The sequence below is a fragment of the Pleurodeles waltl genome, chromosome 9 (assembly GCF_031143425.1).
Source record: "Pleurodeles waltl isolate 20211129_DDA chromosome 9, aPleWal1.hap1.20221129, whole genome shotgun sequence".
Classification (NCBI taxonomy): Eukaryota; Metazoa; Chordata; class Amphibia; order Caudata; family Salamandridae; genus Pleurodeles; species Pleurodeles waltl.
In genome coordinates, this window is record NC_090448.1 from 1,176,664,469 (window position 1) to 1,176,680,953 (window position 16,485).

Below are 16,485 nucleotides of genomic sequence, written 5' to 3' on the forward strand. Positions count from 1 at the left end.
TAGCGCCTGCTCCTCGGAGCACAGCTCCACAGGATCCCTAGCGCCTGTTCCTCAGAGCACAGCTCAACAGGATCGCGCTTGTTCCTCAGAGCACAGCTCCACAGGATCCCTAGCGCCTGCTCCTCGGAGCACAGCTCTACAGGGCACAGGATCCCTAGCACCTGCTCCTCAGAGCACAGCTCCGCAGGATCCCTAGCGCCTGCTCATCAGAGCACAGCTCCACAGGATCCCTAGCGCCTGCTCCTCAGAGCAAAGCTCTGCAGGATCCCTAGCGCCTGCTCATCAGAGCACAGCTCCACAGGATCCCTAGTGCCTGCTTCTCGGAGCATAGCTCCACAGGATCCCTAGCGGCTGCTCCTCAGAGCACAGCTCCACAGGATCCCTAGCGCCTGCTCCTCAGAGCACAGCTCCACATGATCCCTTGCGCCTGCTTCTCAGAGCACAGCTCTACAGGGAACAGGATCCCTTGTGCCTGCTCCTCAGAGCACAGCTCCACAGGATCCCTAGTGCCTGCTCCTCGGAGCACAGCTCCGCAGGGCACAGGATCCTTACCACCTGCTCCTCGGAGCACAGTTCCACAGGATCCATAGCGCCTGCTCCTCAGAGCACAGCTCTACAGGGAACAGGATCCCTAGTGCCTGCTCCTCAGAGCACAGCTCCACAGGATCCCTAGTGCCTTCTCCTCGGAGCACAGCTCCGCAGGGCACAGGATCCTTACCACCTGCTCCTCGGAGCACAGCTCCACAGGATCCCTAGCGCCTGCTCCTCAGAGCACAGCTCCACAGGACACAGGATCCCTAGCACCTGCTCCTCAGAGCACAGCTCCACAGGATCCCTAGCGCCTGCTCCTCAGAGCACAGCTCTACAGGATCTCTAGCACCTGCTCCTCGGAGCACAGCTCCACAGGATCCCTAGCGCCTGCTCCTCAGAGCACAGCTCTACAGGGAAAGGGATCCCTAGTGCCTGCTCCTCAGAGCACAGCTCCACAGGATCTCTAGCACCTGCTCCTCGGAGCACAGCTCTGCAGGGCACAGGATCCTTACCACCTGCTCCTCAGAGCACAGCTCCACAGGATCCCTAGCGCCTGCTCCTCGGAGCACAGCTCCACAGGATCCCTAGCGCCTGCTCCTCGGAGCACAGCTCCACAGGATCCCTAGCGCCTGCTCCTCGGAGCACAGCTCCACTGGATCCCTAGCACCTGCTCCTCAGAGCACAGCTCCACAGGATCCCTAGCGCCTGCTCCTTCGGAGCACAGCTCCACAGGATCCCTAGCGCCTGCTCCTCGGAGCACAGCTCCACAGGATCCCTAGCACCTGCTCCTTGGAGCACAGCTCCAGAGGATCCCTAGCACCTGCTCCTCAGAGCACAGCTCTACAGGGAACAGGATCCCTAGTGCCTGCTCCTCAGAGCACAGCTCCACAGGATCCCTAGCGCCTGCTCCTTGGAGCACAGCTCCGCAGGGCACAGGATCCTTACCACCTGCTCCTCGGAGCACAGCTCCACAGGATCCCTAGCGCTTGCTCCTCGGAGCACAGCTCCACAGGATGCCTAGTGCCTGCTCCTCGGAGCACAGCTCCACAGGATCCCTAGCGCCTGCTCCTCAGAGCACAGCTCCACAGGATCCCTAGCGCCTGCTCCTCAGAGCACAGCTCCACAGGATGCCTAGCGCCTGCTCCTCAGAGCACAGCTCCACAGGATCCCTAGCGACCTGCTCCTCGGAGCACAGCTCTACAGGGCACAGGATCCCTAGCACCTGCTTCTGAAGACACAGCTCCAAAGGATCCCTAGTGCCTGCTCCTCAGAGCACAGCTACATAGGATCCCTAGTGCCTGCTCCTCAGAGCACAGCTCCACAGGATCCCTAACGCCTGCTTCTCAGAGCACAGCTCCACAGGATCCCTAGCGCCTGCTCCTCGGAGCACAGCTCTACAGGGCACAGGATCCCTAGCACCTGCTTCTGAAGACACAGCTCCAAATGATCCCTAGCGCCTGCTCCTCAGAGCACAGCTCCATAGGATCCTTAGTGCCTGCTCCTCAGAGCACAGCTCCACAGGATCCCTAGCGCCTGCTCCTCGGAGCACAGCTCCACAGGATCCCTAGTGCCTGCTCCTCGGAGCACAGCTCCACAGGATCCCTAGTGCCTGCTCCTCAGAGCACAGCTCCACAGGACACAGGATCCCTAGCACCTGCTTCTGAAGACACAGCTCCAAAGGATCCCTAGCGCCTGCTCCTCAGAGCACAGCTCCATAGGCCACAGGATCCCTAACACCTGGTCTTCAGAGCACAGATCCATGGGCCACAGGACTCCTGGTGCCTGCCTGCTCAGGGCACAGCTCCGCAGGGCACAGGACCCCTAGCGCCTGCTCCTTTGAGCACAGCTCCTCAAGGCACAGGACCCCTAGCGCCTGCTTCTTTGAGTACAGCTCCTCAAGGCACAGGACCGCTTCCGCCTTCTTATCATTGCAGAGCTCCAGAGGGCACTGGATCTCTAGCGCCTGTTCCTCAGAGCACAGGTCCACAGGGCACAGGACCCCTAGTGCCTGCTCCTCAGAGTACAGGTCCACAGAGCACAGGAGCCCAGCACCTTCTCCTCAGAGCACAGCCCTCTGAGCACAACTCCAAGGAGCACAGGGCCCCTAGTGCCTGCTCCTCAGAGCACAGCACCACAGGGCACAGGACACCTAGGGCCTGCTCCTCAGAGCACAGCTTCCCAGGATCCCTAGCACCTGTTCCTCAGAACACAGCACCACAGGGCACAGGACACCTAGGGCCTGTCCTCAGAGCACAGCTTCCCAGGATCCCTAGCTCCTGCTCCTCAGAGCATAGCTTTATAGGGCACAGGACTCCTTGTGGCTGCCTGCTCAGGGCACAGCTCCACAGGGCACAGGACCCCTAGCGCCTGCTCCTTTGAGCACTGCTCCTCAAGGCACAGGACCTCTTGCGCCTTCTCATCAGTGCAAAGCTCCACAGGGCACTGGATCTCTAGCGCCTGTTCCTCAGAGCACAGCTCCACAGGGCACAGGACCCCTAGTGCCTGTTCCTCAGAGCACAACTCCACAGGGCACAGGACCCCTAGTGCCTGTTCCTCAGAGCACAGGTCCACGGGTCACAGCGCCCTTAGTGCCTGCTCCTCAGACCCCAGCTCCACAGGGCACAGGGCGCCTAGGGCCTGCTCCTCAGAGCACAGTCCCCTCAGCACAGCTCCACTGGGCCCCTAGTACCTGCTCGTCAGAGCACAGCTCCACAGAACAGGACCCCGGCAATTGCTCCTCAGAGCAGAACCACGTGAGCGCAGCTCCACAGGGCACAGGACCCCTAGGGCCTGCTCCTCAGGGCACAGGTCCATGGAGCACAGCTCCCCTAGTGCCTGTTCCTCAGACCACAGCTCCACAGAGCACAGGACACCTGGCACCTGCTACGCAGATCACAGCCCCCTCAGCACAGCTCCACAAGGACCCTAGTACCTGCTCCTCAGAGCACATCTCCACAGAACAGGACCCCGGCAGCTGTCATCAGAGTAGAGCCCCGTGAGCACAGCTCCACACGGCACAAGACCCCAAGCGCATGCTTCTCGGAGCACAGCTCCACAGGGCACAGGACCTCTAGTGCCTGCTCCTCAGGGCACAGGTCCACTGGACACAGGGTCCCTAGCACCTGCTCCTAAGAGCCTAGCCCCACAAGGCACAGGACCCCTAGTGCTTGCTCCTCAGGGCACAGCTCCACAGGGCACAGGACTCCTAGGGCCTGCTCCTCAGAGCACAGCTCCAGAGGGCACAGGACTCCTAGGGCATGCTCATCAGAGCACAGCTCCACAGGGCACAGGACACCTAGGGCCTGCTCCTCTGAGCACGGCTCCACAGGGCAGAGGACCCTCACAGCTGCTCCTCAGAGTAGAGTCCCACGAGCACAGCTCCACAGGGCACAAGACCCCTAGTGTCTGCTCCTCAGAGCACAGGACCCCTAGGGCCTGCTCCTCAGAGTACAGCTCCACAGGGCACAAGACCCCTAGTGTCTGCTCCTCAGAGTGCAGCCCCACAAGGCACAGGACCCCTAGGGCCTGCTCCTCAGAGCACAGCTCCACAGGGCACAGGACCCCTAGTGCCTGCTCCTCTGATCACAGCTCCACAGGGCACAGGACCCTCACAGCTGCTCCTCAGGGTAGAGCCCCGCGAGCACAGCTCCACAGGGCACAAGACCCTAGTGTCTGCTCCTCAGGGCACAGCACCACAAGGCACAGGACCCCTAGGGCCTGCTCCTCTGAGCACAGCTCCACAGGGCACAGGACCCCTAGGGCCTGCTCCTCTGAGCACAGCTCCACAGGGCACAGGACCCCTAGGGCCTGCTCCTCTGAGCACAGCTCCACAGGGCACAGGACTCCTAGGGCCTGCTCCTCTGAGCACAGCTCCACAGGGCAAAGGACTCCTAGGGCCTGCTCATCAGAGCACAGCTCCACAGGGCACAGGACCCCTAGGGCCTGCTCCTCTGAGCACAGCTCCACAGGGCACAGGACCCTCACAGCTGCTCCTCAGGGTAGAGCCCCGCGAGCACAGTTCCACAGGGCACAGGACCCCTAGTGTCTGCTCCTCAGAGCACAGCCCCACAAGGCACAGGACCCCTAGTGTCTGCTCCTCAGAGCACAGCCCCACAGATCACAGGACCCCTAGTGTCTGCTCCTCAGAGCACAGCCCTACAAGGCACAGGACCCCTAGGGCCTGCTCCTCAGAGCACAGCCCTACAAGGCACAGGACCCCTAGTGTCTGCTCCTCAGGGCACAGCCCTACAAGGCACAGGACCCCTAGGGCCTGCTCCTCAGAGCACAGCCCCACAAGGCACAGGACCTCTAGTGCATGTTCCTCTAGGAACAGCTTCACACACCATACACGCTGTCATCAGAAAATGTCCAGCTGAATGCGGGGGTTGCTCTTTTGACCAGCTCATGGAATACACCATTTGGATGCAGATTAAGCTCAAACCACATCTCAGGAACACCCCGCAATTATGCCCATGTGCCACCAAGAAGGGGTGCCATCACTTCTTCAACAGTGTCATCCTTGGGGGACCATTGATGCCAACATCTACATGGACACCCATGGTGCCCCCTCTATGTTCACGTCACCAGAAGACTTAAAGATAACGCAGCAAGAAAGGGGCGGGGTCATCCCTGCCATGCTCCTTGGCATGCCATTGGCCAGGCGCCATGTCTGCGATTCTGGAATAATTCTAGGAAACATGGAAAGTCCAGCAGATCTGCGTCCACTAGAAAGAGGCCTGCAGATGTGCCTCTCGCACGAAGAGTACTGGGGGTATCCAGAATTCCATCACCACGGGAAGAGATGTGCAGGAACTCACTGCCCAAATCTCAGCTTAAACCACAAACAGAAAAGGGGGAACTTCTAAACAAAAAGGAGAGGAGCTAAAAACAATCTGAAAGATTCAGCTAGAACTAGAGACACATTCCTTGATAGGAGACCTAGATCCCAGTATGGAGGAGAGCCCCAAAGGGGCCATAATATCCAAAGAAAGACCTATAAATGGAATATGCAGCTTTACCCAGGGAGTCCCCAAAAGGTATCAAATAGTAGATCACATAATGTCAAATTCAGTCTCTTATTTCTGATTCTGCGCCACATCTCTAGCTCCTGGACACAAATGTCTCTCTAAATCCCTATTCCCGTTCTACCCCATCCTCTGTGTTCACCTTGGCTGCTCCGCGTCTTCTTGTCAGGGCTGGTGGTTGTTTATTTACATGTTTGGCATCAATAGCATTTGCTGCTGCCCTTGAATCCACAAGGGACAGAAGTCTTTTTACACTGGAAATTCGTTTAAATTATGTTTCTGTGAAATTGAGTAGTCCTGCAAATAATGTCCTCATAGGAGAGGGCTTTCATTGGTCGTCAGCTCATCGCTCTTCCCTTGTGTGATGAGCCATCTCATTTCATCTCTCAGAATCGGCCATTTATTCCAAAGTAACATTTGTACCCATAATAAATCTGTCTGGCTCAGTGTCCTTCTTCGGAGAGCATCTCGTGCGGAGGTGTCCTTCTTCGGAGAGCATCTCGTGCGGAGGTGTCCTTCTTCGGAGAGCATCTCGCACGGAGGTGTCCTTCTTCGGAGAGCATCTCGCGCGGAGGTGTCCTTCTTCGGAGAGCATCTCGCGCGGAGGTGTCCTTCTTCGGAGAGCATCTCGCGCGGAGGTGTCCTTCTTCGGAGAGCATCTCGCGCGGAGGTAGCCATTCTTTTCATCTTCTTCCTTGTCAGCAGGTGGCATGTCCTGGGCCCTGGCTGGGCTGCAAGACTTAACTGGAATAGTTTTCAGTCTGGTTGGCATTGATCTAACAGTTTCACCTCCCTCCTTCCCTGAGGGCTACCTGCTGAGTAAGTTTCTTCCTTCCCTACCAAGACAGCCCATAGTTTGGCTCATTGACTCCCACCCTTGATCAGTGGTTCTCAACCTTCTGACTTCTGTGGATCCCCACTTTATCACTACTGGAACCTGGGGACCCCCACTGATTAATTTTTTGAATCGGGGCACCGCCCACCCACTGAGTCTTTACTGGAACTTGGGGACCCCGGCCTAAACGTTGTCCATGATTTGAACTGCAAAACAATACACAAAAAATACAGACACAAGTATTCAAACACTTACACAAAGGATAACACATATTGAATTTGCAAATAAATAGAAAACTCTTAATAGCAAGGTTGGAGCTCTTCTAAGTCCGATTGAAGCCTTCATCCGTACTTTATTCTGTTTGATGCACCTGGGCTGCTCCCACAAATCCATCTGAGGATACTAATTTAATGTTAGCCTCCAATTTCAAATTCCTTGACATTTACAGTACGCTTTAAAGTTTTCAATTGTACATCTAGCCACTTTATATAAACTTGATCAGTCTGTTAATATCATTTAATTTTCTAAGCAGTTGCAGACCCCAGGGGTCCCTGAACCACAGGTTGGAAACCCCTACCATAGACAATCCACTTCAGGTGAAAGGACCTCAGACATTAGCATCTTCCAATGAACCCCAATTACACTGAATCTCACGCTCTTGGCTTTCTGTAAACAAGCCTTGCTGCCCTAGTCTGGGCACACCTGTTGAACAACCATTGTCTTCCTAACATACTCCTATTGATCAACAATGAATTATCAATCTATCAATCAATGTCTTTATTCGGCTAAATTTAGCCATAAAAGTACACACTAATAAATACAGGCGATGTTAAAAACAGAGTTATAAAACCTATTCAGTAAAATGATTGCATTTTTGTCTTACAATAGAGTTTTCCTTCACTGCTATACAAACAGGTGCCCACTCCATATGTTGCAGGGCCGGACTGGCCATAGTGGGGATCGGGCATTTCCCCGGGAGGCTGGAAGGGTGGGGGCCGGTTTTGCAGTGGTTGTGCAATATCAGCCCCCAGGAACAAAAGCAGCAGTGCTTCACACTTGAGCACCCCCTGACCCTGGGGCTGATCCAACAAAATTCCCTGGGCTGTCTTGGGTTCCCAGTCCGGCTCTGATATGTTGTCCTGACAATTAAGATCATCTAATGTAGGTAACTGCAGTGTGGCAGGTTTGTTTTGATCCCAACTGTTGTAAAACTTGAAGCCCAATTTTATGCTGTCTAATTTAAGCTTCCCTTGTCGCAAGTATATTTAGGAAAGTTTTGGAACCAAGTTCCCTGGACTGGGAATGAAAACAAAAAGTGCTGGAGGTTTAATCTAAATCTCATGAAATTAGACATTCAGGATTAAACCTAAATAGGGCTCCATATTTCCATGTTGTAGTTGACAAGCCAGGATATGGATCTACTCTCTGCACTTTCTGTGCCCTTTTCATTCAAGCAGTGTAAGGAAACAGGCTTTTTGCAGGTTTCTCCTGACTTCTTGCCTCCGTTTGGACCACTAGCTGCGGGCTTTTCGACTCTGAGAGTGCACTGAGGCCTTGTAACCAGACCCTGGTGCCAGTGTTCTGACCCCAAGCAAAGCACATGTTGAATTAAATACACACAATTGGCGAGGCCTGACTTAGTGCTAAGTCCCTAGTATGTGGTACCCAGGGTGTGTAAGACAGAGTGTCCACTCAGGGACGCAGCACTGTTTGTGCCACCCTTCGTGCGACAAGGTACACAATGGCTCCAAGCCGCCACTGAAGACTGGAAGGGCAGTGGTTGCACTGTCAGTTCGACTTTGCCATTTAAAGCTATGGCAAAGCCCCCATCCCTAAACAATATATGTAAATCTTCACTAATGAAAGCCTATGGGATCTTAGGGCAGGGAGCTGTAGTTTGTTAAGTAAGACATGTGCTTTACGATATGCCTTAGGAGCAACACTCCCAAACTGTTGTTTTGCTGCTGGTAAAGGTGGGAGCTCCATTTGCTAATGCAGGGTTACCGGGTGGCAAACTTTTGACTGGGACTACCAAAGTGGGGCATTTAAGGTATCAGATTAATTGTGGCATTAAATGCAACTTGATGGCCAAGTCAAAAACTAATGTCACTTTTAAAGGTAAGCAACTTTCATGAAGTTGCCACTCTGTGCCCCAGCTAGTCAAGTGGCTTCACAAAGGCAATGACACACAGACAGCTTTCTGTCCACCTGGGGAGACGTATGAATGACTCCCAGGCCAGGAACAAAGACTGCTGCCACACTGGAAGGCGTGTCCTCCTCCCACAGGATGACTGCCGTGGTGGGGTGGGGTGGGGAGGTTAGCCCCAAAGGCAAGCTTCAGAGGTGAAGCTGCCTTCGAAGGGCCGCTGTGACCACACTCCCGTGCAGTATGCCTTTTATTTCCTGCAGACAGAGTAGAGCCAGGGAGAGAGGAGGGAAAACCAGTTCACAAGCCGGTTTTCCAGGGACGTGTAGCCCCATAGTAGCCTGTTTCTCTGGGGGTGGGCTACCAAGATCCTTACAGCTGAGGAAGGGTTCTGCCATGTTGATTGTGACAGGAATGTTGCAATCTGTGATAGCCAGATGCCGACCATTACCGGAACTGTGTCACCAGAGAGGAGGGGACCAACTAGCCCACTGGCTAGTGACAGTGTTGTCCCCTCTGGGTGCTTTACTGGGATATAGTGGGCACCCCTGGCACCTGAGACTTCAGTACTCACTGGACCTGGAGAGAGGAAGAGAAGGAGGCCACTCTGCACCCCTGGCACCTGAGACTCACTGGACCTGGAAAGAGGACGAGAAGGAGGCCACTCTGCACCCCTGGCACCTGATACTCACTGGACCTGGAAAGAGGACGAGAAGGAGGCCACTCTGCACCCCTGGCACCTGAGACTTCAGTACTCACTGGACCTGGAGAGAGGAAGAGAAGGAGGCCACTCTGCACCCCTGGCACCTGAGACTCACTGGACCTGGAAAGAGGACGAGAAGGAGGCCACTCTGCACCCCTGGCACCTGAGACTCACTGGACCTGGAGAGAGGACGAGAAGGAGGCCACTCTGCACCCCTGGCACCTGAGACTCACTGGACCTGGAAAGAGGACGAGAAGGAGGCCACTCTGCACCCCTGGCACCTGAGACTCACTGGACCTGGAAAGAGGACGAGAAGGAGGCCACTCTGCACCCCTGACACCTGAGACTCACTGGACCTGGAGAGAGGACGAGAAGGAGGCCACTCTGCACCCCTGGCACCTGAGACTCACTGGACCTGGAAAGAGGACGAGAAGGAGGCCACTCTGCACCCCTGGCACCTGAGACTCACTGGACCTGGAAAGAGGACGAGAAGGAGGCCACTCTGCACCCCTGGCACCTGAGACTTCAGTACTCACTGGACCTGGAGAGAGGACGAGAAGGAGGCCACTTTGCACCCCTGGCACCTGAGACTCACTGGACCTGGAAAGAGGACGAGAAGGAGGCCACTCTGCACCCCTGGCACCTGAGACTTCAGTACTCACTGGACCTGGAGAGAGGAAGAGAAGGAGGCCACTCTGCACCCCTGGCACCTGAGACTTCAGTACTCCCTGGACCTGGAAAGAGGACGAGAAGGAGACCACTCTGCACCCCTGGCACCTGAGACTCACTGGACCTGGAAAGAGGACGAGAAGGAGGCCACTCTGCACCCGTTGCAAGCACACAAAGAGAGGCGGTGATACCCGAGCAACCGCACCTGCTGCACTTTGGGCTAGTGGAGTTCGGACCCTGCTTTGCATGCCTAACTTGGGAAAATGCTGATTTCAGCCACATTCCAAAGCAGAGACTCCAAGGGTTAGTTGGCTGGCCCCCCAAAACAGCACTAGGGACATTAAAGCTGCAGGAGCTCAAGCCGCTTCTCTGGTAGCCCCCACAGACGCCTTGCTGCTATCGGACCCTGGGCACCACCAGAAACAATTCAGTGAGAGCCAAAAGGTGCACTTGTGTCTGCAGGACTCATGAGTGTTTGCTGTGACCGGATTTGTTACCTGAGAGGAACACCAGCCTCCACCAAATATTTGCCCTGTGGCCGCTGTGTTGCAAAAACACAAGGACTGCATCAGCAGCCTTTAGAACCCTGCAAAGAGGACTTTGTGGGACTCTGAAATCCAGGACCAGAGTAGCTTCCACTCACCTGTGAACCAAGGACTCAAAGGACTTCACCCCCATGGATGGCACAGTATCTAGAGCATCCTTGTACATCTTTGAGCTTGCATCACTCAACATCAGGACCACTCTGTGATTGTTTATGTGGTCATCCAGGAAAGTTTGGATCTTGATGAAAATACACTCTGGTGGCCAGGTAACTGTCCAAAGTATCCTCTCTGGAATCCAGGATCTCTGTCTTGCCGGACGTGGTCACCCAACTCTGGCCAAAGTTGCTAAACTAACTTCTCCAAACGTTTCTAAAGTTTCCAAAGTTTTTGTTGACCAATGCTTGTTTGCGGTTGATGCTAAAGTTGTTTATTCCTTTAAAATTCCATATCTCTGGAACACTGTAGTAGATTGTGATGATCATGGTCTGTAAAGATACTTAAAAATTTAATCTGTTTGCCTAACCTGCTGCCTTGTTTCTTTTATGTTGTGTGACTTTCTTATTCTGTTGTTTGGTGCTGTTAAATGCTTTGCACATTGTTCCTTTGCTAAGCTTTACTGCTTGCAGCCACAGCTACCCAGGGTTGTGCTTAAGGTTGAGTGAATGTACCTGACTGGACCCAGGATGTAGTACACCACAAATCTCCACAAACATCAACACAATTATTATAAAACGACTGCTTTACGTGCTCTTTAGAGGTCTCATCTGTTCTCTCAGGGTTAGTAGATGACGCTGGAGCCCCCAAAGTAGTAAATGCCTGCTTCACATATGAAAGCAGAGTTACTGCCAGAATATTGTTCAAAGCTAGACAATCTTTTATAATATCTCAAAAAAAAGTTGGCTTCTGCGTGCTCCCAAATTCTAAGCCATAATAGCAACGTGCTTACTTGATGTTGTCTTAGAGATAACCAGAACCTACACTGAGGGACAAAAGCATGATACCGACATTTGGGGAAAAGCTAAAAGTCTATGTCTGAAGTTATTCTCCGCCCTTGCGAGTTTTGATATTGACAGACTTCCCTATTGGGAGGTGTAGCTGAAGTCATCAGTCTGCAGTTGCCAGTCCCGGCGGAAGTCAAATTGACCGTCGGATAAGATGTTGTTTTCTTGAACCCATGCCTCCAGTCTAGAGAGGATAACTCTGCCTAGGATTTTGGTGGTGGAATCTAACAAAGGGATTGGTCAATCACACCTGGGCAAGTTCCAATCCCCATTAAAAAAAAAAAAAACGGGGACTATGGCTCTCTCTTTCCAATATGATACATTTGAACCAACTATAACAGTGATAAATATATAACTAAGTACTGGTCCCAGAGTATAATATCCTCTTTAAAGGGGTCCAGAGGGACTCCATCCGGACATTGACCAGGATTCAGGGCTTTGATCAAATTCTCTATCCAGATTTCAGCTGGATTACACTCTGAACCTTTGGAGATTTATAGTTGGAGAAAAAAGGACCATTTGTTTTTATCCTGAAAATTTTCATCAGTAGGTTTCATCAGCAAGCGATGAAAGATCATGGGTCAAGAGTTGGTGTGACTATTAAATGGACAATAGTGGTCAGTTATCATAGGACACTGGTGCCGCCTGCCGTGCGGGTACCAGAGGCCGGACAGGAGCATCACACACACACACACACACACACAAACGTTCGTACACCTCTTGCTGTTCAGCATTTAACTACATCACAGTGTCGTTAGCTACCAATGAGATGCCCAGATCCTCGCACATTTGTCTCCAGTCTCTCCTCCTGTATCTTCCTGAGTGGCTGCCACCAGCCAAGCAAACTCTTGGGCTGTTGTTAAACTAAAGATTCCTTCCTTGGAAGGAGTTGCCCCTTCTGAGAAGCTTAGTAGTGTCCAGTGGAGCAGGTCAGTGCCCAACACAAGACCACCAGGGGATGCAGGTACACAAGGTAGGAGGAGCCACGCTCTCCCTCTTGCAATGTCCATAACATATCAGGAGTTCATATCCCAACCGCTGCACATTTTGATGCATGTTTGCTGACTGAAAATTTTGCAGACCAGGGTCTCAATTGTGGGAAGAAACATAAACAAGCATTTGCAAATGCAACGGGTCTCGCATTTGCTCGAGTTAGATCTATTAGCGTTGTAAACTCTTAACTGGACTTTTTTTGCCACGCAAATTATAAGGAAAAAAAAACACAGCAGGATTGCGCTATGTGAAATGCTGTGCAATCGCACTGAAAATGAAAATGGAAAAACCAAGCGCGATTACGCTATGTAAACCCCAGCACTGCGTGGAAAATAAAAAGATAAAGTAGTCCGGAAACCTTACAAAAAACATTGAGGCTCGAATGGTTTCAGTAGTTTACCGGTGCTGTGTAGGTGGGCTAAACACCGGAAAATGCATGCCTTTCACAAATGAAAGCAAGCGGATTTTACAAGGCAAGCCCACGAACCAATGAAAGTGACTGACGCGCATGGGCGTGGTTAGAAGCCCAAAGAGAGATGACAGCATGGGACGGAGCGCTTTGCGCTCACTCATAAGAACGTATACATTGCTTTGTGGTAAAATCTGCAGCGGCCGGCCTGAGACGTGTTTAAAGGCTGCGTAAGTGGGTGGCTTGATCCGTGCTGCAGGCTCACTTGGGGCATTTAATTTACATGCCCTGGGCACATGTAGTGCACTTTACTTGCGACTTAGAAGTAAACTAAATGTGAGGATTGGGAGAAATTCGATTTCACCTTGTTTAGAAATGAAAGCACACGCACTTTAGCATTGGTTAGCAGTGGTACAGTGCAGAGTCCTAGGGCCAAAAAAAGCCTGGGAATTAAGCTAATTTTGTATTTTTTTGTACTAATGCATGCTAAGGCCATTTTACCTCTTAAGTATGTAATAATTTCTGGATGTCCACAGCACTTTGAAAGTTCCACAAGGTGGCACATTGGCACTCAGCACCTGATAACCGAATCAACTCGCTCGCTCTCGCCATCAGCCCCATTTCACTCCCTCACTCACCCTCTTACTCATTCACTCTATTTGCACCGATTCTCATCAGTCCCTCATTCTTTTACTTCCTCACTCTCTTTCCTTCATTCACCCACTGATGTAGACACTCTGGGCCTGATTTATGGAAAGTTAGCGCCGCCTTTGTGTCATTTTTTTTCCGCAAAAGCAGCATAAACTTACAAAATATATTTATATTTTGTAAGTTTAGGCCTCTTTTGCGTAAAAAAATTACGCAAAGGCGGCGCTAACGTTTCATAAATCAGGCCCTCAATTCCTCAGTTACTCATTCTCTTCATTTACTCTCCCTCATTTACTGTTTCAGTTGGTGACTCCTTTACTCCCTTCATTCACCTACACTCAGTTGCTCATTTACTCATTTCCCTCATTTACTCACCCACATTTACTATTTCACTTGCAGGCTTCCTTACTTCTTCCCTCACTCCCTGACTCACTCTTGGTTCAGCCTCCAATGTCAACCCTTCCTCATTGAGTTTCTTCTCTTGATCATTCACATCTTCACTTACTTGCTAACTTTCTCACTCACTCCATCACATAGACCACTCGTAAAATCACTGCCCTCCTACTCATGCGCAGCAATTGAGCAGCCCCTTACCCAACTGTTCCAAAGCTCTTTGGTGCCCTGTTGGGGGGTAGGAAAGCGCTATACAAGTGCTTCAAAAACACAATACAGTATTTGCTCACCTCTTCAGTCTTTTTCTTGCCATGTACTCAGGACCCACCCCGATGCTCCTTTCTTCCCTCACCACTAACTCACTCTTCGAACCCTACAAACTCACTTTTTCCCTGCTGACCCAGACTCATCCCGTCTTTATTTCTTCTCTCCTTTAGGAGCCGGAGTCACCTTCGAACACAGGCACATCCTTCAAAACCCGGGATAACCTATGATGAAACCTATACCTGGTGCCCGTCAGGGAGCTGTGAACATTGGAAGATGTTCAGCCCCCTGTGGCCAGGGAAGGTCCTCTCCGCCGGTCCTCAGGCTGCCCCTCCCTCCTCTATGCCAACCCCCACGGATATGTTTCCTTTGCGTGGACTCCCTGCTGAAGCTACCTCCATGGACAAGGAGCCTGGCTGATTCTTGGGTGTGCCCATCATGCAGCAGTCTTATTTCGAGTGGTCTGCCAAAAGAGAACATTTCTCTCAAGTGTTGCTTCAAAAAGATGGGTTTGGAAGCCAACTATGTCTCTTGAATGATGTAGGTAGCTGGGAAAGGGGGCGCTTTCCTGGCAGGTTGGCACCTGTGAAAGGCCACCAGGCATTCTGTCCCTGCTGACCCGTGCCTTTGATCCTCTGGTCTAGAGTGCTCTGGAAATGACTTCTCACCCCCCCCCCCTTGGATGCTGAACAACACTTCCCTGTTTCTATGTTTAGGATCCGAGTCTCTGACACTCCAGCATGTTGCCTCCCTGCATGACAGTGCATCCCTCTGTTGTGAAGAGTGAGGGAGAGGAAGCAAGGGCCCCCACACCTCCTGTCGAGAGGGGAGAACTGGACAAGGCAGGGTACCAGGAAAGGAAGGGAGTGAGGGGAGGGGAGGGGAGAATGATGGGGAGAGAGAGACAATCCCCTTTGTGTGAAAGCTCAGTCCTAGAGGTCAGTGAGACCAAAATAGAAGAGGGGAGGGGGACTGTCAGGTGAAAAAAGAAAATAAACCAATTAGGGAAGCAGATATTTAGAAGAAAGAAAAGACTGATTTTGTGAAGAGGGAGGAGATCTGGAGCAGAAGGGGTAGACTGTTCAAGATAAGGGGAAAGAGTCAAGAAAACTGAACTTTAGTGAGTAGAAGAGGGAACTTTATCAAAGAGAAATTTAGCCAATGGAAGAGAAAGATTCAGACAGGAAAGAAGAGATTTAGGGAATGTACATGAGAGATCTAGAGAAAGGATCCAAGATTTAACAATTCAAAGGGAATTAATCTGCAAGTGGAAGAGATTCAGCAAATGCCAACGTGAGATTTAGCAACGAAAACTGAAAGTTGGCAATAGAAGTGAAGCATTAAGAAGAAAGGAATTTGGCAAAGGCAAACCCTAGATGAGCATGAGAAATGAGTTAGTGTGTGGGAATAGAATGTAGAGATTTCACAAAAAGAAGGCCAGATTCAGTGGGTCAGTAGATGTGGACAGAGATGAGGACAGCCTTAGAATCCTTAGGCCAAACCTTCGAGACCCCGCACCCTTCCCCCTAAAACAGAAAAAAAAACAATGCAACCCCTTGTATGGAGAACTCTGCCTCTGTTCTGTGCCAGCCTCAACCCCAGGCGCGAGAGGGGGAAGCGGAGATGAAATCCTGTAACCTGCCCGCCAGGCCACGCCCCTTATCTGATTTAATACTTGTTCCTCCTCAGTGTTTTATTTTTTTATTTTTATGTCCTGCGCTATATAATAAAATATTCATTAGGCACTGAGGTGTCCAGGCCCTTTCTTAAGACCCTTTGGCTCTCTGTGCTGTGGTTGTATTACCTGCCATCTCATTTCTAGGTCTTCTGCAGCAAGATCCATTGTTCTGACATTTTCTTTTCTAGAGGCCAGAGCTTCTGTTGATGCACTCAGTTGCGGCCAAAGACCTTGCACTGTGAGAAGGAGGCGAAGTGGACCTTGCTGTGTGCAAGGAACAAGGAAGGCTACATAGGGAGAGTGCTGCTACCCCTTTGTGCCTCGCTGGGACAGTGGAAAAGCAGAGGCAGGAGTATTTTTTTTGTTGTGTTTCCATCAGATCTTTCCAATCCTGGAGGCCTTCCAAGTTGTCGACATAACCTTTAGCGAGGGCTTTAGATTCAATGTGTCCGATGGTCCCTCTTAAGATGGACGTTGATGCAATGTAAGTGGTGAGTGCCTTATGATGGTGTCAATATTCCTGACGTACCCTCTTATGAAGGAGTTAGGTTCAATCTGCCCAACATTCCAGCGTTAGATTCAGTCTACCCGACATTCCATCTTTAGATTCAATGTGCCTGACATACCCTCTTATGAAGGACTTAGC

The 16,485-nt window shown here is 51.7% G+C and overlaps 1 protein-coding gene across 1 annotated transcript in view; it reads left to right on the forward strand.

Moving 5' to 3' along the window:
* Positions 1-15,906, forward strand: part of AKAP6 (A-kinase anchoring protein 6) — a 609,087-nt gene extending 593,181 nt beyond the window's left edge. Inside the window, exon 14 of the mRNA XM_069209097.1 lies at positions 14,335-15,906. Within this exon, the coding sequence (XP_069065198.1) occupies positions 14,335-14,391 (57 nt within the window). The 3' untranslated portion in view covers positions 14,392-15,906. The remainder of the gene's footprint in view (positions 1-14,334) is intronic.
* Positions 15,907-16,485: the final 579 nt, after the last annotated feature.